Below are 25,024 nucleotides of genomic sequence, written 5' to 3' on the forward strand. Positions count from 1 at the left end.
ACTCAATTCTATCTCCCATCTTGGTCTCTTAGAACAGGAACCAGGTTGAGATGTTTGCGAAGAAACGAGAGTAGAGATTGTGGCCTGCACCTCCTCTCTAATCATGGACCTCATGTCCATGTCATTGCAGACAGCACATCTCTTAGGTTTCCCTGAAGCCTTCCTGGTCTTCCTCTTAGGTGCTGAGACTAGTGCAGCAGAAGCTCCCCTGTCCTAAAAATGCAAAGAATCAGGTACATTAAGTGTAAGGATCTCCAGGGATAATAACCCACTATAAATTACTCACATGTACCAGGGTCTGCTCTGATGGGGAGTTCGAACAGCCTGCAACCTCCATTGCCTCTCAGCTGTACCAGCAAGCCCCATAGACACAGGTAATGCATTTATACTACCTTCATAGCCAGCCCCGAATCTTCTGCATTCCACTATGGAAAGCACGCTGTGCTGTAGATTATGATTCTATTACTTGAAGTGCGCACCAGGCCTGTCCAGCCCACCACGCGCCTTGATGATTTCACCACAAGCGCCTCCTTAGGCACATGGTGTGTGATTGTGGCCCGGAACAAGTGGAGTGTCAGATGTACTGTATGTGCTGGAGCCAAGATCCCCCCCCACGGGAGTCAAGTGGCTCGAAGACCAGGAGCTCTCCCCGCTGTTCGAGAGGTATCGGCTGCGGACCACTTGACAGGGAGAAGGAGACCCTCCCGATCCACCTGAGCCCGACTCCAAGGTAATCTTCATGTCTAAGCGCCTTCTCTTGTGCCTGTCTTCATAGAGACAGGAAAAACACTAAGGGGTGAGGGGCTTTTTAACCTCTTTTATTTTTCCTGTGCCTATAAGGATAAGAAGGACGACCTCCATTGTGTTGTTAGGAGGGACATTCTAGAAAAATGTTTTGTTAACCTTTTATTAAAAAAAATATTTATAAAAAGACCTTGTCCTTTCTAACCGATATTGAAGCCATGATCAAAAAGGAAATAAAAAAGTCTCGTAGAGTTAACCTGTCAAATCGTGGTCAGCATGAATCAGCCTGGCTGCACAACTACAGACAGGTATTTTACTATCTGAAACGCTCCAGCGTTTCAGAGAAAATAAACTTTGAAGCTCTTCCCAGCGCTGGTAGAGGTGATTAACGGGTCTCTCTCTATGTAAGTGATAGGAATAGGAAGAGACCTGTCGTTCACCTCTAGCAACTTTGGGAAAAACCAGGAAAAGTCTAGTCTTCGGTTACGGATCTTTAAATTTGATCTCTGAAATGCACCTCAGAAAAACTGAGATTCTGCATTTAAAACGTATCTGTGCTTTTTTTTTTGCATGCATTTTTTCAGGCTCCAATTAGAAACCTGTAAAGAAAAAATGCACATTTCAGTAGTGTCGTTAGATGCACAGGTGCCTTGCGTTTCCATGAAATCGTATACACTTTTCTTAAACTATTAAACTCAATACATTTTCTGCAGCAGAAAAAAACATTTCTTCTATGTGATAACAGGGGGTAAATGTTGTGGTGAATTTTCCTGTCATATTACAAATAACTGCATGATACAGTTTAATATGCTAAAAGCAAAAAAAATAGATTTATTATTTAGTTACACAAGGATTCACATATTAGTTCAGCGAATTGAATGCGAATCCATATACAACCTACACCCTGTATAAGAGGTTACAGAGCAGTGTCATTGTCATTAGTAGTAATGGTGAAAGTCATTAATGGCAATGAAACATTCATTGGAAGGAACGCTGATGATTCTGTAGTCACAGATCTTTCTCGTCATGTGCACCTAAAGTATTTCCTATTATTACATTGCTAGATTGTTGCCTTGATGAGCTGAAAATGAAGTCCATAAGCATTAAGAAGCAGGAATGTTGCAGAAAACTCCTTTGTGCCAAGGCAGATGTTCATGTATAGTGGCTATATTAATTACAGGCTTTTATTACTTGATGTTAATATTTTAACTGTTCTCTTTGTTGTGATGCTGAATAGTGTGAATAATTACGTAGAATTTCTCTTCTTTTTATTAGAAATCTGTATTCGTAAGCAATTGCTAATATAGCACATACGGATGATGCAGCAAGCCAAAAGCAACGTATATTATATTTTTAGCAGCAAAGTAGGATTAGACCGTCGAAAGTTCTTGCAGAAACGATCCGTACAATTTTGTTCCTTCAACGTAGTTGTACCTAAAAAACAAAAATATGTTTTATCAAATTTAATTAAAAGAAAGCGGTCATCAGAAAAAGGCAGTCTAATCTGCACACACCATAGTACAGAGCAGGAGGAACAAGGCGGAGTGATAGTTTTGTGAAAAGTGATTCAGCTTAACCTGTGTTTTAAACATTTAAAATTAATCTGACAGCAGGTTTTTGCTGTTTAATCTGACAGGTTGACAGGGATGTGTCACTTGCTCATCAGTTTTAAAACAATCAATTTTTTTTTATCAAATCCTTTTTATTAAAACAATAAATTCTCCCCGTACCGAATAGCAATACCCGCCCAGTAAAGTAAAAATTTTTTTTTTCTTGCATCAGTCAAGAAGCCGGGACCGTCAATCTCCCTAAAGTACCTTGAAGATCGTTCATCAGATATCACTCTGCTTGCAAAAATGGTGACATTTTCTGCTTGATCTCATCCTGGGAACACTTACATTCAATAAACTTTCTCCATTTGTTGAAAAATTTTACTGTTGTCTTTGCTTTGTCTCTCTCTTCTAGTTTTTCCAGGTGTAACAGCTGTTTCATATTGTTAAGCAGCTGCCCCACCGTTGGGGTCTCTGCTGTAATCCAACGTCTCAGAATGCATTTCTTGGCCAGAATTGCCATATCATGAAAAAGGGGCACCTTTTCTCCCTTATTGTCCACTTCCCTAACATAGTGAAAGATCCATGGCAGCGGGTCTAAACCCCAATCCTCTCCCCCAAGTCCCCAACCAAAGCTGCAAGCTGACCTCCAAAACTGTTGTATGACACCACAACCCCACAAACCATGGAACATCACAGTGCGGTCAGCTCCGCATTTCGGACATTTCTGTATGATCCCTGTTCCGACTGAGCGTGTTGGGAGGTTGAAGCTGTAGATAGCTCTATGAATAATCCTGAATTGGGTGTCTTTCCAATTTTCATTGGAAACGTTTCTTCTTAATAAACCCCAACCTTTCATAATTTTGACCATAATATCCGCTTCCCCCAACTGTTTTATCCATGCTTTGGAACATGACTGATTCCCCCCAGTCGTCACGTCGCAGCCAGACTCAGGGCCTGCTGTTCCGGCGTCGGCCACTAGGAGGCGCCGGACGTCACTGCCAGACTCAGGGCCTGCAGTTCCGATCTCGGCCACTCGGGGGCGCCGGACCGTCACATCGCCGTCGGACTCTGGGACGGCTATTCCTGCCTCAGCCACTGGGAGGCGCCGTGGTTCGCTCCAGGGTGAGGGTGGTGGCAGAGAGGGGGCTCCTGCACAGGCATCTGGTGGGCGCAGGCTCCGCCCCTCTGTCAGTCATGTAGGGCTTACTGCATGTCCATCTGGCCTGGTCCGGGGGCGGTCCTGGTTACATCATCGGGCCGGGAACCTGTGAGGGAGGACCTGATCCCTCAAATACCTGGGGACTGGTCTTGCAAGCCGCCGGATATATTCTTGGTTCCCCTGCGTGTTACTGTGTGAATTGCTATAGTGTATACTCTGACCTCAGCCTGGATTCTTGACCATTCTATTGCCTGCCGTTTTTGTACCTCCGCCTCTCTTCCGACTTTTTGATGCTGACCTTTGCTTGGATTCCTGACTCTTCTTCTGCCTGCTGATTCTGTACCTCGCTGCCCTCCTGGTTTTACTGACCCTGGCCTGGACTTTTGACTCTCCCTCTGTCTGCTGATTTTGTGCCTCTGCGGCGCCCTGGTCTCAGACTCCTGCATCCTGACCTTGATTACGGGTTTTAGTTTTGACCCCTTGGTGGCCGTCCTGCTCTGGTCCACTGCTAATCTAGACAGCTACCTCCTGGGCCTTGCTACAATTCCAGATCCCTGTATAGGGGTTAAGGGTCTCGGGGTTACTCGGGGTGCTGTCCCCACTGCAGCCCAGATTCGCAGACGGCCGTCACATTATATCCGGCCCAAAAAAGAACTGCTCTTTGTGTATATTTCCATCATATATAAAAGCAGTCTCCTGATTTTTTTTTTTCCCTGAGCTGATTACCTGGCCTACACCTGCTCCAGTGCACAGTCTGAAGGAATACTCCCATCTTCCTATACCATCATGCTGCAGCCTGGAGGCTTCAAGGGAAATGCTGAGCGTCAGAAATCCACATTCCTGGGACGTCTGCCTCTGGGCAGCTCTGGTCGTGCTGTCCCAGAGGCTCAGGTATTGCCCGCAAATGCGGCTAAACTTTTGTTACCCGTTTCTCTCTTATTTTCAAAGAAATCTTTGTGTGTGAAGGCCTATGTGGATTGTGGTTCCGCAGGCAACTTCATAGATTTTTTGCTTGCAAGGAAACTTGGTGTACCTCTTTTAAGGCTTAATGCTCCTATTCAAACCACGGCGATTAATGGTACATCCATTATCCAGGGTGGAGTGGAATTTGTTACTACAGAGATTGTTATGTCAGTGGGGGCATTACACACAGAACATATGTCATTTTTTGTTATTTCCAATTTATCACATGCAGTTGTGTTAGGTATGCCATGGTTGCGCCAGCATAATCCTATTATTGACTGGCACCAAGGGGATATCGTGCGCTGGAGTCCACAGTGTCAGAATCACTGTATGTCGCTGTCAGTGAACCAAATTAAAATTAAAACACCCTTTATACCTTACACATTAAGGGACTATGAGGACGTCTTTTCCATAGTGGAGTCTGAGAAATTACCGCCTCATAGAGAGTATGACTGTCCTATAGACTTGGTTCCAAGTGCTCGTCTCCCTAAGGGGAGAATATTTAACCTCTCTGGTCCTGAGCGTGTAGCCATGAAGGACTACATAGCGGACAGCTTGCAAAAAGGTTTTATTAGACCCTCCACTTCACCTGTTGGGGCTGGGTTTTTCTTTGTAGAAAAAAAAGATGGTGGACTCAGACCGTGTATTGATTATCGTGAGCTGAACGCGATTACTGTGAAAAATCAGTATCCGCTTCCACTCATCCCTGATCTGTTTAATCAGCTACTAGGAGCCCGTTGGTTCACTAAGCTTGATCTGCGGGGGGCTTACAATCTGGTTCGCATAAGAAATGGGGATGAGTGGAAAACAGCCTTTAACACACCTCTTGGTCATTTTGAGTACCTTGTGATGCCGTTTGGATTGAGTAACGCGCCCGCCGTGTTCCAACACTTTGTGAATGATATATTCAGGGATATTTGTGGGGTATATGTAGTGGTTTATTTGGATGACATCCTGATTTACTCCGCTGATGTTCTTACACACGTGCAACATGTCCGTGCTGTACTCCAGAGACTTAGAGAACATTCTCTATACGCCAAGTTGGAGAAATGTGTTTTTATGGCTGAGGAGGTACAATTTTTGGGGTACATGATTTCTGCTAAGGGGTTTCGCATGGATCCTGCCAAGGTCCGACCCATTAGAGAATGGGTACAACCTAAAACTCTAAAAGCGCTGCAGCGATTCTTGGGATTTACTAATTACTACCGTAAACTCATCAAAGGCTTCTCTGAGATCGCCAAACCGCTCACGGATCTGACCCGGAAGGGGGCTGACGTGGTTAATTGGAAGCCAGAGGCACTTCAGGCATTTTCTGTTTTAAAGGAGTGTTTTTCTGCCAACCCAATATTAATTCAGCCTGATCTAGATCGCCCCTTTGTGGTAGAGGTTGATGCCTCTGAGGTTGGGGTAGGTGCAGTGCTTTCCCAAGGCACTGCCTCTCTCACTCAACTCCGCCCATGTGCCTTCTTTTCCCGAAAATTCTCCCCTACTGAGAAAAATTATGATATAGGGAATCGGGAATTGTTGGCCATAAAGTGGGCCTTTGAAGAATGGCGCCACTTTCTCGAAGGTGCTAAACACAAGGTTACCGTGATCACAGATCACAAGAACCTGACCTACTTGGAGTCTGCTAAAAGACTGAATCCTAGGCAGGCCAGGTGGGCCTTATTTTTCTCAAGGTTTAACTTTGTGATCACGTTTCGTCCAGGGACGAAAAATGTAAGGGCTGACGCCCTCTCTCGAAGTTTCTGCCCCTCACAGGCTGAGGACTCGGAACCAGTCCCAATACTGGCCAATGGGATCGTCGTGTCGGCCGTGTCTCTGGACCTTCTGGAGGAGATCCGTAGATCCTCAGAACAAGTCCCGGACACGACGCCCCCCCAGAAATTGTTCGTTCCGGCCCCGTTGCGTCTACAAGTTATGAAAGAGTCGCATGACTCTGTCCTGGCAGGCCATCCTGGTGTTAATAATACAGCCAGACTAGTGACCAGGAATTTTTGGTGGCCGACGGTGGTTAAGGACTGCAAGGATTACGTACTGGCTTGCGAAACTTGTGCTCGTGCTAAGTCCCCCCATAATCGGCCTGCCGGCTGGCTCCAGTCCTTGCCTGCCCCAGAGAGTCCATGGACCCACATCTCCATGGACTTCATTACTGACCTGCCACCCTCAGAAGGGAAGACATGCATCTGGGTGGTGGTAGACAGGTTCAGTAAGCAGTGCCATTTTGTTCCCCTGTCTGGACTACCTAATGCAGAAACGCTGAGTAAATTGTTCGTTATTCATGTAATACGACTGCATGGCGCCCCGGTGAATATCGTGTCCGACCGAGGAACCCAGTTCGTTTCTAAATTCTGGAGGGCGTTCTGCAAACGGATTGGCGTTGAATTATTCTTCTCCTCCGCTTACCACCCTGAGACCAATGGTCAAACTGAGCGCACTAACCAGGGCCTAGAGCAGTATCTCCGCTGTTATGTTTCGGAACATCAATCTGATTGGGTGGAACATCTCCCGTTAGCCGAATTCGCCCTAAATAACCAATACCAAGAATCCATCAAAACCACCCCGTTCTTCTGTAATCTTGGTTTACACCCACGTTTTGGTTCATTTTCGGCTAAGATGTCGGACCTCCCGGGGGTAGAGAAATCCATACATCACTTAAGGACCATCTGGTCAGAGGTGAACTCAAACTTGAAAGGCTCCCAAGTCAGACAGGCTTCGGCGGCAAATAAACGGCGGTCCAAGGGCCGCACCTGGGAGTTGGGGACAAAGTTTGGCTGTCTACCAAGAACATTAAACTTAAGGTACCGTCTGCCAAACTAGGCCCCAGATTTATTGGTCCCTATGAGATTTTGGAGGTAATTAACCCGGTAGCCTTTCGCTTAAAGCTCCCTCAGTCCTTCAAAATACCCAACGTTTTCCACAAATCCCTCCTAAAAACGTACCGCTCCCCAATTCAACCTGTCCAGTCCCCTCCTCCTCCAGTTTTGGTCAAGGGTACCTTGGAGTACGAAGTCCAAGGTATCCTTGATTCCCGATTAGTGAGAGGGTCCGTGCAATACTTAGTGCATTGGAAGGGCTACGGCCCAGAGGAGAGGTCCTGGGTCCCCGCTGGTGACATCCATGCCAAGGGGTTAATTAGAAGATTTCACCCGGACAAACCGGGTTTTGAGGGTCCGGAGGCCCCTCTTAGAAGGGGGGGTACTGTCACGTCGCAGCCAGACTCAGGGCCTGCTGTTCCGGCGTCGGCCACTAGGAGGCGCCGGACGTCACTGCCAGACTCAGGGCCTGCAGTTCCGATCTCGGCCACTCGGGGGCGCCGGACCGTCACATCGCCGTCGGACTCTGGGACGGCTATTCCTGCCTCAGCCACTGGGAGGCGCCGTGGTTCGCTCCAGGGTGAGGGTGGTGGCAGAGAGGGGGCTCCTGCACAGGCATCTGGTGGGCGCAGGCTCCGCCCCTCTGTCAGTCATGTAGGGCTTACTGCATGTCCATCTGGCCTGGTCCGGGGGCGGTCCTGGTTACATCATCGGGCCGGGAACCTGTGAGGGAGGACCTGATCCCTCAAATACCTGGGGACTGGTCTTGCAAGCCGCCGGATATATTCTTGGTTCCCCTGCGTGTTACTGTGTGAATTGCTATAGTGTATACTCTGACCTCAGCCTGGATTCTTGACCATTCTATTGCCTGCCGTTTTTGTACCTCCGCCTCTCTTCCGACTTTTTGATGCTGACCTTTGCTTGGATTCCTGACTCTTCTTCTGCCTGCTGATTCTGTACCTCGCTGCCCTCCTGGTTTTACTGACCCTGGCCTGGACTTTTGACTCTCCCTCTGTCTGCTGATTTTGTGCCTCTGCGGCGCCCTGGTCTCAGACTCCTGCATCCTGACCTTGATTACGGGTTTTAGTTTTGACCCCTTGGTGGCCGTCCTGCTCTGGTCCACTGCTAATCTAGACAGCTACCTCCTGGGCCTTGCTACAATTCCAGATCCCTGTATAGGGGTTAAGGGTCTCGGGGTTACTCGGGGTGCTGTCCCCACTGCAGCCCAGATTCGCAGACGGCCGTCACACCAGTGTTAGCCATTCTCTCAGAATACCATAAATCCTTGACACGTTTAAACCACTGAGATCACACTCTACCTGTAAGGAGTAGCAAGAGTGGACCCTCTGGGTCACGGTACCGGGATCCCTGGGGCGAGCAGGCCAGGTGGTGCTGACCCCTATACAGGGACCGTTAGGACCAGGCCCGAAGGAGTCGAATACCGCGACAGCAGATACCAAGAGGGGTGGCTCAGGTGCGGATGAGACAAACAAGGCAGAGGGTCAGGAGCGACCGGAGTCGGGAGCGACCAGACGGGGCCAGAGTACCGTACGGAAGGCACACGTTAATCAGGCGCCTCCATGAGGGAGGAGCCGCCTGATATACCCTGTGCTGGAGTTTGATTGGTAATCGCTCCACAGGTGCAGAAGGGGTTAAGTGAGGGGAAGAGTCAACGCCCATGGCCTAAGACGCATGCCCGGGACAGGAGCAGGGGAGGAGGAGGAGGAAGCCTTGTGCAGAGCTGCAGGACGGGAGACCGGAGGTGCCGCGCGGCGGCTGGAGCGGTGAGCGTAGAGCCGGGGGTAGACCCAGGGAGCAGGAGCAGGCAGAGCGGGACCCGGCATGACAGGTGACACCGGCCCCAACCTAACAGGCGGCACTGGTACTGACCTGACAGGCAGCATCGGCGTGACACTACCAATCTATAAAACTTTTTTTGTACATCTCTTTGGAGACATATAGGAGATCCCGCATGATGGAACTTTTAATCTGAGCATACTGCAGGCTCTGAAATTTGTTGAGTTCGTATTTTTCAACCACCTCCTTTTCAGTCAACCATCTCCTTTCATTCTCATGCATCAAGTCTTTCATCTTTGTCACCCCTTTCTCTCTCCACTTTTTAAACACTATTCTCCCTACCAATACTAAAATTCGGGTGTGCCAATGGGTTAAGGTATTTGGAAACTTTCCATGGTAAACTCAGCTTTTTCCTCATCACCTTCCAGGTCACTATAGGATCCCTGCATACCATCGAATTCCTGATAGACGGACTCAAACAAGATAGGGGAGAATGCAACACCGAAGCCAGATCCTAAGGCCTAAAAAATTCACTCTTCAAACTGTAATCTGAGTGCCTACTAGATCCTCGTAACCAGTCCACCTCGTGCCTAGCTAGACAAGAAAGATTGTACCCCCTAATATTAAGAAACTTGACCCCTCCATGGAAGACATAAGGGTACTCAACTTTATTCGGGGTTTCCCCCCCAAAGAAACTGAGTATATGCTCTGTTTAACCTAGAAATATCACGACGTTTGAGAAGCAAGGGAATAGTCTGCAGGGGACACAACAGTCTTGTAAAACTCATCATCTTTATCAGATGACATCTTGCTAACAATGATAATGGCAGCCCCCCCCCCCAGCCCCTTGTGATTCAAGCTTTGAGAGGAGTGGGTGGTAATTCAAGGCATAGACTGAATCCACCGTACGACCAGGATGAATGCCCAGATAGTTAATCGATGACCTTGCTATTGGGATTCCGGACACCTCTTGTTCCCGATTATGGACTGGAGATCTATCCCCTCGCCTCAGAAACAGTAGCTCACATTTCTTTTTTTAAGTCTGAAACCCGAAAGCTCTCCAAACTTTTCAATGACGGACATAGTTTGTGCTAAATCATTGTACGGATTGCCCATGAATAAGACAACATCATCCGCAAACAATGTGGACCACATCATTTTGCCTCCTACTCTGATCCCTTCATGGCTACGTTCACTGTTGAGAACTATCGAAAAAGGTTCAATAGCTATATTAAATAGCAGGGGCGATAACCGGCAACCCTGGCGCGTGCCCTGCTTCAAGGAAAACACATCAGATAGAAATCAAGGTGTGTACACCCTCACCTGAGGGTTCTAATAAAGCGTCTACGCATCCTCCCCTTGACACCCATCCAGTCCAGGACCAATTCCAGCCATGACCAACTCACATTATCGAATGCCTTCTCGGCATCCAACGTTACCAAGGCAGGGTATCCCATCAAGTCCCCTTCTCATCTTTGACCGCGTCCATAATCAACATAGCTTTCCTGATATTGGAAACTGCAGTTCTGCCTTTTATGAAACCCAACTGGTGCGGCGCAATTATTCTAGGCAAAGCCAAAGCCAGTCTGTCTGTTTGAATTTTAGATATCAACTTCACATCTTGATTGATGAGTGAAATTGGCCTGTACCCAGATGGGTCCCCCCAGCTCCCTATCCCCTTTGAGTAACAACTTTATATACGCAGTGTTAGCTTGACTGGAGATCTTGCTCCGTCCCATCCAGGCATTAAACAAACCTGTCAGGGTGGAAGAGATCTGTTCTTTTAGAACCTTATAGAATTCACTCCCAAACCTGTCTGAGCCAGGTGCCTTGCCATTGCTGAGGCATTTAATTGCTGTTTTCACCTCCTCCACAGAAACCTCGGTATTCAAGGCCTCCAGGTCTAGATCAGATAAGCTGGGCATTTTTAATTTGGTAAGCCATTTTTCCCCCCTCTCTCCTGCGATTCCCCCATACAATTCTCTGTAAAATTCGCCAAGAATCTTTTAAATTTCTCTGGGATCAGAGGTTAGGCCACATCCCTTTTTCTTCAGGCTCGAAATCAAAGTCAGTTGCCTCCAACCCTTAGCCAAATTGGCCAGCATTTTTCCCGCTTTGTTCCCAAATCTATGCAGCGCCACTTCCAGTTATGATCTAAATAATTGCTTTTTTTTGTCCACCCACGAATCAAAGTTAAGGGGGCTTCACACATAGTGATATCGCTAAAGCGTCACCGATTTTGTGACGCAGCAGCGATATTCCTAGCGATATCGCTACATGTGACACTTACCAACGACCGGCTCCCCTGCTGACTATCGATGATCGCGCGAGAACGTCCTGGGCCATTTCTCGGCGGCAGCTTCCTGCTGGCACCGGCGAGCGACCGCGGGTGGAGGATTTCAACAATCGCTGCGTCTGACAGGTAAGTAGCGACCGCTGCTGCGTCGCTGCATCGCTGGTGAGATCTGCCTGTTTGGCAGCTCACTAGCGACCATTTAGCGATGCACCAGCAATCCTGACCGGATCGTATCGCTGTCGAGATTGCTGGTGCATCGCTAAGTGTAACGGGGCCCTTACTCTTAGTTTCCAACCTCGCACTTTTTGCTGAAGATGATAGGGTTGCTAGGAACGTTGTGTAAGCCCCCTTCAGATGATCACTTGCCTGTAAATATTGCTCATTTGTTTCTCTTTAATGTGGTCGTGTACCCCATTAAATGTCCCCGGAGGACCGCCTTGGCTGTCTCCCGATACAGCATTGGATTCTGCTCATGATTTCCATTTCTTATCCTAAAATTCTCCCACCACTCCCTCAATATCCTATGAAAATTCTCATCCCTAGTCAGAAATGACGGGAACCTCCACAGAATATCTGTGCCCCGTGGAATGTTATCCTGAATCCACACACTCACTGGGATATTATCAGAAATTACCATATTCTCTATCATGCTCTCCTTCGCTCTAGGCACAAAGCTGTCACTCAACCAGAACTGATCAATGCGCGACCAACTGTCATGTGGGTTGGAATAGTGAGTAAACTCTGGGTCGTTAGGATGTTGCAAGCGCCATTTATCTCTGAGCTCCAACATGTGTCTATATCCCCCCTCCCCCCGACCTCTTGTTTCCCCACTCTTTCTGGGTTCTATTCTTCATCTGACAGGGAACCTGTTGAAACCTCCTTCCACTACTACCCTTGGCTCGTGAACCTTCAGTAAATTAAGTCTCAGCTCCCCGAAGAAAGCATCCTGGTCTGCATTAGGGGCTTACACATTGTGAATGCTCAGTCTTCCTAAAGGGCCCATGATCACCAAATGTTGCCATCTCCCCTCCGAGTCACACTCCTCCTGTAGCACCATATGGTCAAAATGCCTATTTATCAGAATCAAGGTCCCTGCCCTCCTACCCGGGGCCGGTGAGCCAAACACCCTTCCCACCCACCATTTGTTTATTCTAAAGTTATCTTCCCTCCTTAGATGTGTTTCCTGTAAGAGCGCAACGTCCGCTCCCAACCACTGTAAATGGTGCAGGATCATAGATCTCTGGCCTGGCGACCTCAGGCCTTTAACGTTCCATGTAATAATTTTAACCATTTTCTAGCGAAAAATTTGTCTCTCTAAATGGTTACACCCTAAAATCATCAGCTGTTGCAGGCGCTATCCAGTACATATCATAACAGTTACCATTCCTACCCACACTCCTCCCCTTATCAACATTTTTAACTTGAACATAAATCTCCCCAAACCAATAGAACAAGTAAACTTTCTGTACAACAATTCACTTGACTTTCCTTATTCTGGCCACATTCTCCCTCACCCCCCTTTACACAACTTTTAAAACAATACCTTTACCTGGAGTTGTTACTATGTCAGAGGTCCATCTCTTTCCCACACCTCCCACCCCTATCACATATAATACATTAAAATAAAGCAATAGCAAACTATTGCACCTGAAAACAAAGAGAGGAAAAAAAATAGGGGGGGAGGGGGGGAAGGGTTTAAAACTAATTGTAAGGTCTCCAATGCCAGATGTGCATGTCAGAACCACACAGAGCAGACCGCAATCCATCTACTGGTCTATAATTACATAATTTGTGGACATCCTTTCAGATTCTTCTTCTCTTTTTATTTTATCCATTGAAACTGCTGGTCCGGGCTCCATCAGGTTGTATTTCTCCCATCCACCGGAGACCTCTGCCCTCTCAATCCATGAGCCGCTTTCACAGGCGTACCCTCGCATCCCCCAAGATGACTCACACTGCTTCCTCTTTTCAACTCCTCCTTCCGTTCTTTCAATGACAGCAATTGTGACTCCACCTCCTCATGATTTTTATCAAATGTAAATGAGCCGTAAGGTCTTCTCACTTTCATTGTGGCGGGATACAGGAGTTGGAATCATATCTTCTTATGAAAAAGCATGGTTCACACCCTATTAAAGGCTTTTCTCCTCCTTGTTACCTCAGCAGAGTAGTCCCCGAGCAATAAAAGTCTGTGCCCTCTGAGCTTCAAGGGTTGGCATCTTTCTCTGAAAGCCCTCAGGATCTCCTCCTTATGTTTGTAGTCAAGGTATTTGACAATGACCTGTCTAGCGCGAGGTATAAGCATCTGGGTTCCGTCTTTGGCAGTCTCTCCGGAATCGACGGGATCTCTCAGTGGGTCTACCCTATGTGCTCTTTCCACTCTGCAGTCGTGTTTGAGGCCTAGAGTTTGTGGAAGATCATACACACATAAGTCATCCAGCTGTCCAGGTGACAAATTACTCCTCCTAGAGCGGTTTTCTAAATCATCCACTTTTTACGCAATTTGTCTGACAGAACTGTTAAGTCCGTATATACTTATTCATATTGATTACTGAGTCCTCAATATTTGAAATCCTCTGTTCAGCCTCTTTTTTCTATGGTCATGTTCCTCCAGCTTTGTTTGTAGCTTAAACAAGGCCTTTTGTATAGCAGAGTCTATAGTACTCTTAATTTCCTCTGCCAGGTGTACTGGCTAAACGCCTATAATCGATGGAGCAGAGATATGTACGTTGTGATGCTGGTGTCTTACGACTGATTCCTCTCCTCCTGTCTCTGCTGTCCCGGCTGGAGCTCCTAGAGGCTCTGCTGCGCCTGTTAGTTTAATCCCCAAAGTCCACATGAGACCACCTATTTATTTGGTCATGTGCATTGGATGCGGTAAATAGCATTGGTGGTGCAGGGGTCCTGTTGCTTCTCCTCACTCCCCTTGCTGGGAAGCTGTCCCGCTCCCAGTCGCCTCATTCTCCTCACCACTCACCTCCTGCTCCTTCTCTGCAGCAGCGCCGGCTTCTCCCATCTGGAGGCATTGCGCTTTCCCCGCTGGTGCCATATTGGATCTCCGCGCCTGTTGTTCTCCTTCGCAGTCTCCCAGGCTGTCCCCTGTCCCTGCGCTCCGTAGGAGGTACTGCTCCATACCTCTGGGTTACCGGAGGTTGCCCGTTGCTCCCCTGAGTCTGAAGCCGGATCAGGTTGCTCTGTTTGCGTCGGTTTTGTGGAGGGGCTGTGGGAGCTCTCCTATCACACGTCCACCACAGCCAGGGCCAGAACCGGAATTCAATCAGTGTTTTATCAGCAGGAGATTATCACTGCAGGAATAGGTTTCCCATTCCAGACAGTCCAGCTAATCTGTGTAACCCCGCCCCCACTGATTAGTAATTTGCTGAAAATGTACAGTGTACACAAGAAGCTGGCAATCAGGGGTGTAGGCAGGTTCATACACAGCTCAGCATACTGACAACTGCTACATATACATCAGGAAAACAAGGATTCTATCAAAACCACAGCTTTCTGTGTACACTGTGAATAAGCAGAAAGCTGCTAATCAGTGGTGGGTGGACCTCTAGTGATAAAATCACTGTTTCATTAGTAGGAAATTATCAAAACTACAGCAAGCAACCCAGTAACTGACACAACGCTAGAATCATTCTTTCTTCCCCTACATCATGCTACTCTCTGATTATATAGCAGAAGCATGCTGACAGATTCCCTTTAAACCTCCGATCTTTCTCAGATTTTTGGTCCAGTGTGCGGTCTTTTCAGTGAATGACAGCTTTCTTTGCCAGATATTTTTGTATGTAAACTTATTCAATGAGTAATAGGTCTGAAAAACCCATGATTAAAACACAGGTTAAAGCCCTTTTACACAGTGTTTGCTCTTATGTTTTGTGGACCCATTGAGGCTTATGTCCAAACCCCCAGCAAAATAGAATTTGGCCATATGCGCCGATGGGGCCATTAACTAGAATGGTGCAGATGGAGTCACTGTGGGTTTTGTCATGCATTATTTTTGGCGGTGTAAACCAATTGGAGGTGGACACTCAGATGTAGTCTACTAGCCAGAAATGGTCTTCATGTAAGAATTGTGGCCAAAAAGCCATACCTTCAACAAGAAACAAAACCAACAGATTCAACTACAAAACCATAGGAAAAGAGGTGCAGAAAAATATCTGCAGGGGCTCTAGACTGATGAATCAATGTGTGAAAATATTTGGCTTATACAAAAGGCACTGAATCATGGAGGACTGTTAAAGAATCGGTGTCTGGAATCAACAGTAAAGCATGGTGGAGTTTCCTTGTAAGTTTGGGATATTTCAGCAAATTAAGCTGGGGATTTGGTCAGGATTAGTCGTGCCCTCATTGCTGACAAATATATATGCACAAATATATACAGATATTTATCCATCATGCAATACCATCAGGGAGGAATGTGATTGACTCCAAATTTATTCTGCAGCAGGACAACAAACCGAAACATACAGCAAATGTCATTAAAGTGGTTGTCCGCACTAAAAGTTGTCCACTACTGGGTCAACCCCTTCTCATCCCCCATGTTTGACACTGATAAAATAAAAAATCATAAACTCACCACCTGTGCCAGCATCGTTTCGGCAGTGTCAGCACTTGCGTGTCCAGGGCTTAAGTGCGGTTGTTATGACACATGAGACCAGCTGCCAATCACCGCTGGAGTCACTGTCCCTGACTTTGGACATATACGTAGTCAAGAGGATCTGAGACAGCTGCTACAGCTCCCTTATTATCTTGAGTACATGCAGTATACATCTGTGGCGCTCCTGAGGGTCTGGTCACCACAGAGGTACTGCACCTCATTCAGAGGTGTGGTATCCCACCCTCAGGTAACGAGGGAGCTCCACCTGAGACTTCAACACTTGCACCCAACACACGCCAGTTCAGTCAGGGCATCTGGGTGTACCCTTTGGGAGTCAGTGTTGGGGAGTCAGTGTTTGGGTGTTGGGGAGTCAGTGGAGAAAGGTAGAGAAGAGGGAGGAGTTAAGGAGATGGTGTGACAAGGGGTGTAGCCAATCAGAAAGTGAGTGGGAGGAGCTAGTCCTGAGGTAGATAGATTTTTCCAGAAAGTTGTCAGTTAGTGATGGGACGGTGAAGGAGTAAGAGGAGTCACAGCCAAAGTGAAGGAAGAAGAACTGAAAGGGAGTTTAAAGAGAACAGAAGGAGTCCTGAGGGGCACGGGAAGTGCGGCAGCCACCCGTGGGGCCCGCTCCAGTTTGGAAGGGCTAGGTCGCAGTGAGGGTACCGTGTATAATATAGTGTGGTACTACTACAGGGTGCACAAGTAGGTTACCCAAACCAAATAGGTTACCCAAACCAGAGTAAATAGTGAAAATAACTTGGCACTCAACTTACGATGTCCTTAATCAGAAGACAAATTTTTATTAATGCAGTCTGTGCAACGTTTCGGCCTATATGGCCTTCCTTAGTCCGACTGCTTGAAAATTGGTGAATAAGCAATGAAGCTTTGTATCGGCTCTTAGTATAAATTCTGTAGTATGGAGTATAGAAAGTGGGTCGGCTCTCTGTATTAAGACGTTTTCTGTGAATAGGCTTTGTTGCTATATATCAGGGCCCTGCCAATGTTAGGTTGGTGTGCTAATATATATAAGGCCCCTGTAATACATTGGTGATTCGTGGGTATGGGCACGCAGGACGCAGCTACCACCGCCTGTCACGTCTTAATACAGAGAGCCGACACACTTTTATTATTTATTTTCACTATTTGCAGTGAGGGTACCGGCTCCTGAGAAGAAGACAGACTCAGCTGGCAAGTCGGAGGCTGAGGTGACTGCAAGTACCTCAGCCACATCCACATCAATTCCCTGAAAAGGTGGCCAGGTAGAGGATCCTGGGGCCTGACCCACGTCGCCCGGCAAGGTCCAAGGCTGCTGGCTTAGGGACACTGTTGTGAAGGTGCTAGGCGAGAGAAAAGGAAAGACTAGCACAGGGAGACGACCAGAAAGAGGGAAAAACACAAAAAGGAAGTCCTGGAACGGTGTCTCCCAAATTAACTGAGAGTTGGCTGGACCCCTTACTCGGAGGACACAGTGCTAAGCGAGACAACTGAGCGCACAGGTCAAGTGTGAGTAAAAGCCGTGAAACTGCACCTCACTGTGTCATTTGTGTCATTCGCGCCCCACTTGCTTAACATCGCACATAACATCACAGTCACCAACTCACAAGCAACATCCTAGCTGCCCTGGGACACAGCTCTACCCGTGGAGAGCCACAACATCTCTGCTGCCGTACCACCGTTCCAGAGGATCTGTATTGCAGCGTCGGCTACCCTAGCCAAATACTACGGGTGGCGTCACGATTCCCCTTTCCCTATAATTATCCTACCATGTTCCCCCTCATTGAACTTTCATCTCCACTGACCACCCAGGGCCACGGACCGGGTCACTACCACCACTGTGACACTTCCCCTTTAAAAGAGTCTGACCGGCCCGGTACCGAGTAACCCCCGGCCCTGCAGGACGCTCCACATCCAAAGGAGGAGACCATAACGCCAGTGCTGATTGGGCGCTGGTCTCATGTGTCATATCATCACTTCCAGGTCATACCAAATATTGATGTGATTTTGATTTATTGTTTTGTTCATTTACTTTGCTCTTTGCTAACTTGATAAAAAAATAAACCAGTAACACTTCTATTTTTTAAAGCATTCTTACTTTGCAGCATTTTTTCCAAATCTACCTAACATTTTTGAATAGCACCGTACATACGAAGAAATCGCTTATAAGACACTTCATATGTTTTAATTAACACAACTTCAAAATGTATAAAATCCAAAAACTTACAGGCTTATCTTCTCATTCTGGCCATGAGGAGCATCATCTGGTCCACCAACGCCAAGTAACATGACACTTTTTCCTAAAACATCCTCAAAATGTTTTGCTATTGGAATGGTGCCTCCGGCCCGGATCATGTCCGCATCAGTGTTGAACACTAGTGGACAGAGGAAAACAGTAGATTACAAAAATTGAACACAACTTTCAGCATTCAGCAATGTGCATTGTGATTACACTAGTGCACTGCAGCTATGATCGGAACAGTCTTGTTCCAAGAATCATTATTCTGTTACTGTCAAATAGTTTAGAAGTGAATAGTGCTTATATTCCTCTCTTAAGGCTAAATAATGGTATATTGCTAGGGTATGTCATCTAACCACGCCAGTTCTGAAAATAAAAGGGTTGCAGCATTGACTTAGCTTACAGTATTTTCTCCAGAGCAGCGCTCCTGGATAAACAGAGAGTCTATATTATTAGGGCATAAATACTTCTAACATGTCTGTAATATTTGCATCTTATGTATCAATGTACTACTTAATAATTAATCATAATTAACAATATGTATGTTACCTTACATTCTAGTATAATGAACGCCTTTACTGAACAGAATTTTCATTCTTACCTCTTTTCACTGCATTCCGAGCAGCCTGATATTGGGGTTCATTCATATTTGCTAACCAGGGCTGTGCTCCTATGACCATGGTTACCTTCATTTTGTTAGGGCTCTTCCTCTCTGCAAACTTGGTTTCCAGGTACTCAGATACCTGGTAAAATTGTAAAAATATTACATTGTGAATGGAGGTTTGTCAGAGATCACTTTCATTTGTAGGAATTTGGACTGGATCCTACTTGTAGTGCTCTAAAGTATTACATCATTTTTTACACAAACTTTTCTAGTTCAAAGTTCTCCCATCACCCATATATCTATAAGTAATTATATGTTCTAAGAGAAGCAGATATAGTGGTAATCTGCAGGTAAATTGCATTTAAATCATGTCTGGCAGGCTTATGTACATTATTTTGCTCTCTTCTATAGCCATTAATTGCCACAGCGATGTACATACAATGTCTTCTTTGTCCCCATTGTTGCTCAGTCTAAATTTTCTGTCAGGATGTCTTTGGCCTTCTGAAGCAGCGGTTATAGGGAGAAAATGAAATTCTATTCGCCCTGTAGGTGCTTGCTTCCAGTCATCAGAGCGGTGCCAAGAACTATTAGTCACCATTCTCTACATAGTGAGTGCGCTGTAATCACTCCCCTGCACATTAATTGACAGTCAGCGCTACACACACACTATAGGGCAGTGATTACAACTCCCTTACTGTGTGACTGGAAGCAGGTGGCTGCAGGTAGAATATAACTACATTTTCTCCCTGCAGTCGCTGCTCCAGTGAGCCTGACAGACATGATTTAGATGCTGTTTACGTGCAGATCACCACTATATCTGCAGGTAAGTAGTGCTCTCTCTCTCAGTGCTCAACTATAAACACATTCTTCTCAGTTAGCCTGACAGGCTTACAGCAGGGCATAGAGACTGATGGAACTCGAAGGACTGAGGCCACAGAAAAATAGCCCATTCTGCTCACTTAGCCGAGGACCTGTTTTTTCGGTTGCCTTCTTTTGCTACATCCCTGCTTTATGGCTGAGTTAGCAGATCAGGGGTAGATCAAGTCAAGGTGCTGCTCCTCTGACAGTTGAGATACATGTCTGGCGCTGTGTTTCTTCAGGTGGCAACTCATCCTGACACATGACTAGGATGGGTTGCAGCTTGAAATATGTTACAGCAGCATTTTTTTATCTCATTCTCGGGGAATCCCTAGTATCTATTGTTTGATAATATAGATATGGCAAATAATGAATGTATTCTTCTAATAAACAATATACCGTATTATAAACATACCTGTTTCTCAACAAGAGATGGGTTCATGTTAGGAACTTGACGAATTGAGAACTTCCCAATAACCTTTGCAGGTATAACAGTTTTAGTTCCAGATCCAGAAAAAGCTCCTTCAATGCCATGGATTGACAGAGAAGGAAACCGCCATCTGTACATCAGTAAATCTTCCTGTAAAAGAAGAATTATTAAAATTTGCCATATGCACCTACTGTCAGCACTGTGGATCCAACACAGGCCACCCCATGGTTTTCACTATCACTGGAAGTGATGACATCACTTTTTCCCTGTCACTGGACCACTGCTGCCTGTGACTAGCTGCAGTGGTCATAAAAATGAAATTCTTACTACATTTTGCAACTTGTTGCTTATTTGCATGTTATGTTTTTTTTTATCTTGATAAACTGTATATTAATTAAGATCTAGAGATGCTACTTTCTTACCTTTGTGCTGTGTAAAAATGTATTTACTCCTGTGTCTCTTTTCAGATCCTTCAAATCAAATACAAGATCTTTGTATAATTCCTTTTCTTTTTCAGTAACGGGTAAAACATCGTCATAAATACCTGGAATCAGGATTTTGCCATTCACATCGGCCAGCACACCTGGAAAAAGGCAAGGACAAATTTGATCACGCCATACTTATATCTAGTGTTAACCCTTTCCTAACGTGTGCAAAATTTAGTATTTGCATGCTCTTTTTCCTACCCTTCTTGCAAGCACAATATGGAGACTTGGTTTTTGAGAAGCCAGTTGTAGTTTCGAATGACATCATTCACGTAACAAAAAAAAAAAATCCTAGTCTGGCAAAATTGCAAGAAACGCATAATTCCTCCATTTTTTTTTTTTAGATTTGTATTTTTTTTGGTGTTCATTGTACGATAAAAATTACCAGGTCAATATTTTGAAGTGAAAGATCAATAAATGTTTTGATCTACATTAATCAATCAAAAATACTTAAATTGTGCACTCCCAGCCTGGTAGCAGTCACTTTCTTTTTTCTTATGATAAATTTGTATGATGTCCTGTTTTTTTTGCAACCTAGTTGCAATTTAGGTGCTGTTTTATATTTTTACCTTTATTGGTTTTACTATCATGGGGTTACCAAATATTTTGTATATTATTTACTGTTTAGGCTCTTTATTTAAAGGGTACCTAAGAAAAAAAGACTTCTGTCATGTCATATGAAATGAAATGCCAGAAGTTTTGATTGCTAGGGTGGTGTTTTATCCATAAACCTCTTCACCTCTGGGCTATTTTCATTTTTTTTTTTCTCCCCCTTCTTCCAAGAGCTATAACTTTTTTTTATATTTCATCAATATAGCCATAGTAGGGCTTGTTTTTTTGTGAGATGACTTGTACTTTTGAATGACACATTTCATTCTATCACATAGTGCACTGGAAGAAGGGAAAAAAATTCCAATTTTTTCATTTACCATGTTCACTGTAAGTCACCATATGGTAAAACCTGTCTGGTAGTATGATTCTCCAGGTCAGTATGAGTTCACAGACACCCAGATACCAAACATGTGTGTGTGTATATATATACAGTGTTTTTTATTTATATGGTTAAAAATAATTTGGAAATTTGTAAGAAATTTTTTTTGGCTTTTGCTGCCATTTTCCAAGACCCTTAACGTTTTCATTTTTCTGCATCTGGGGCTGTAGGAGAATTATCTTTTGCGCCCTGAGCTCATGTTTTTACTGATATCATTTTGGGGCAGATACAATGTTTTGATCTCCAAAGATTGCATTTTGCCTTATTGCAGAGGCCAAAAAAACGTAATTCTGGTGTTTTTAATTTTTTTCGCTACACCGTTTACCAATCGGATTAATTTATTTTGTAATTTGATGGATCAGACTTTTACGAACGCAGCAGTACCAAATGTGTATTTTTATTCTTTTTTTTTTTCAATGGGGCAATTGTTGGGTGATTTGAACTTTTTCGGGGGGGGGGGGGTCTTTTTCATATTTTTAAAACTTTTTTTAACTAACCTTTCACTGTATTTAATAATCTCCTTAGGGGACTTGCAACTGCGATCATCTGATCACTTGTGCTATACGTAACAGTACACCAGCCATGCTATGTATAGCTAAAATCATTATCTCTTACGATCCTGAACAGGAGGATCACAATGGCAAGTATGAGGGTCATCAACAGACCCCCAGCTGTCATGACAACCCATCGGCACCCTGTAATTATATTACTGGCGCGCCGATGGGAGCATGAAACGATGCTCTCCCTGCCGGTGTTTAATGAGTCCCGTTGTTAAAGAATAATAGCAGGATTTAACAGGTTAATAGACGCGGGCTCTGCATGCGGCTGTTAAAGGGACATGATGGCTGATTTAAATCAGCTGTCATGTGCCGGAAAAGATGCAGGCTCAACATGTGAGCCCGCATGACGTAAATGTACTTCATATGTTGTGAAGGCGTTAAACAGCCAAAATAGAAGGTTTCTCGCATTTTGACCAACTGTTGCACCCATTGACATTGCAAATTTCCATATTTTAGCCAAAATATTAACTAATACCTCATATTTTTCATCTTTGCAGGATGCAGCCAGGGCCAGAAGTGTTGTTGGGGAGAATAGGATGTTTGTTCTTGTGGGGTGCACTTACATAGTGCTGGGCAGCCCACCTGATCTAGCGTGAGCATTACTAATATCTGCATAACACTTAGCATCAACCCCTTTTATCATGGGAGCCTGCTGCATTCTGCAGTGTATTTCTACCATGACTAGGTATTGTAATGGCGACTTTTTGTGATGTGCTTGCATTTGATGTCCTTTTTAGTGAATTGCCAGCTGTTGTACCCAATCAATCCCTCTAAATCTGTTCATACACATAGAAATGTGAGAATTGCCATTAGCTGTCTGTGTAAGGTTACAGAAAGGAGGCCAAGGAAAGCAAAGTCTTTGTACATTACCAAGTAAATATATTAAATCACTCATCGCTTCATGTACTGTTCCTCCAAAACCACCAGAGTGAAGGTCCCGTCTTGCACCTTCAACCTGCACGATAATAGGAGACAAATAGAGATTGCATTGTAATAATTCAGCAGATAAAACACTGTCACAATTCATTTTTGGATTCGTGACAGCTCTGGTTCGGCTTTAATTTAAACGTTGTTTTTTTCCTTTTGGGCGAGCAAGGGTTAATGTCAGTTTCCTTGCTGGCATCTGCTTTGGTGCTGATCAGCTGATGTGGGTGGTGACCACTCCCACCATCCTTTAATTAGTCACATGACGCATCAGCTGACTGTTGGTAATAGAGATATTCTATGAAGACCAGCCTAAGTGTTTGTTGCTCTCTAGTGCTAGCGGTGTAAATGTGCTTCTGTGGAGTTCGGGCTCCTGGTTCCGTATCCTCTGCTGTAGGGAGCTTTGCAGCAGAGGCTGAAGCTAAGTATTGTTGCTTCCTTCCTTATCTGTCTCGCGCTTGTCATTACCCCCTGTGTTGATGCCATCTGCAGTGGTGAGGCTAGCGTCTTTGCCAGCCAGTGCACTAGCCAGGGTATTGTGAGGTGACAGTTAGGGACAGCGGCGGGGGTAAGGACCCGTATAAGGTGTTAGGGGAGTTTAGGGATAGACACAGGTTGTTGTTAGGAGGTTCCCCATCCCTCCGCTCCCTACGGTTAGGGCCTTCCTCTCCCTTTTTCCATCCCGTTGTTTGTGTGTGTGTTGTGCCATCCGCCGGATTTTCCCATCACGAGCATGACACATTGCTTTCATCAAAACTACAGCAAACAGCACAGTAAAACTGATACATCAATGGAATCAGGTTCTCCAGCGCTACATTATAATGGGTTAACAAACACTGTGGACAGAATCCCTTTCAGTAGCTGCCATATGTTTATTTCTGTACTCGCCAGGCTTTATTTTTATTCTGTGTTTTTTGCTTGACAAAGGCCACATTTTTCAGAAGTGTAGTAATATGTTTTTTAAAAAGATAGTTTAAATACAGATTCCATTTTTTAAACAAAGTTTCTGGTGCCTCTGACTCGGCCATACACATTGTGAACTTACATGTGCGTGGACATAGCCTGATGCCACTTTTAAAGGCAATATTTTGCATTGGTATTTGTAAGCTAAATCATGAGTGGGCCCAACACACGGAAGATGCGCAAATACTTTCATTATCATTTTTGTCTTATGGCCCATTCCTGTTTTTGGCACACAAATATGTATGCAAAACACTGGCCAACATACGTGTGTATTAAAGTGGCACTATAGTGCTGTTCCAGCAGGACCAAGCGTGGATTCTGTAATTTAAAGGGATGACCACATAGTATCTCTATTTGTCCTATTCATACATTGTAGGATATGAAAATTTGACATAGTTTTAGGATAAAATCTCAGCTTTCTATCACACATGGCTTTATTACTCAAAAATACACATTTCATGTTGTCACTTTCTAGTGTTATTAATCGCAGACAGAATCTATTGAATAACATACCTCTATAAAAAAGTAGCAATTTCCCCTGGCTCCATACGTTATGCCTGGTTTTGTGCTAAGCCAGGGGGTATCCGTTACCACAATATAGTCAACATTGGAGAAAAACGTGTCTTTTTTCTCTTCCACAAGCCGTTCAAGACCATTTGACCCCACTTCCTCCATTCCTTCAATGAATAACTTAACATTTACTGGAAGACCCTGAAAAATGAAGTATATATCAGTATACATAACAAATAGCATTCAGTCATATTTTTGCAAATAAACATCCTAAAAAGAAATCCTAATTTTCTGGGACTAATAAGGGTCTAGACCTAACTGTAAAAAAGTCATTCACCTTTTTACTATAATACGGTGAATCACTTTTCTAAATGATCAGCTAAAAATATACTTTCTGAGGACATGTACAGTAATTATATGTAAGACTTGCTGTGGGGTGTCTTTATGGGTCGCCCTCACACCCAGGGCTGTGGGGTACTCGGTACCGGGCCCGATGGTCCTCAATGGGAGATGTCACGGTAGCTGTAACCCGGCC

The 25,024-nt window shown here is 45.1% G+C and overlaps 1 protein-coding gene across 1 annotated transcript in view; it reads right to left on the reverse strand.

Annotated features, from left to right (window-relative positions):
* Positions 1 to 1,545: 1,545 nt before the first annotated feature.
* Positions 1,546 to 25,024, reverse strand: part of LOC141082655 (cytosolic non-specific dipeptidase-like) — a 70,344-nt gene continuing 46,865 nt past the window's right edge. The window contains exons 6-12 of the mRNA XM_073566606.1: positions 24,493 to 24,690; positions 22,963 to 23,047; positions 20,479 to 20,639; positions 20,042 to 20,206; positions 18,766 to 18,907; positions 18,153 to 18,300; positions 1,546 to 2,178 (exon numbers count right to left, since the gene is read on the reverse strand). Of these exons, the coding sequence (XP_073422707.1) occupies positions 2,115 to 2,178; positions 18,153 to 18,300; positions 18,766 to 18,907; positions 20,042 to 20,206; positions 20,479 to 20,639; positions 22,963 to 23,047; positions 24,493 to 24,690 (963 nt within the window). The 3' untranslated portion in view covers positions 1,546 to 2,114. The remainder of the gene's footprint in view (positions 2,179 to 18,152; positions 18,301 to 18,765; positions 18,908 to 20,041; positions 20,207 to 20,478; positions 20,640 to 22,962; positions 23,048 to 24,492; positions 24,691 to 25,024) is intronic.

The sequence above is a fragment of the Dendrobates tinctorius genome, unplaced genomic scaffold (assembly GCF_039654945.1).
Source record: "Dendrobates tinctorius isolate UK_male_01 unplaced genomic scaffold, ASM3965494v1 ptg000004l, whole genome shotgun sequence".
Lineage (NCBI taxonomy): Eukaryota > Metazoa > Chordata > Amphibia > Anura > Dendrobatidae > Dendrobates > Dendrobates tinctorius.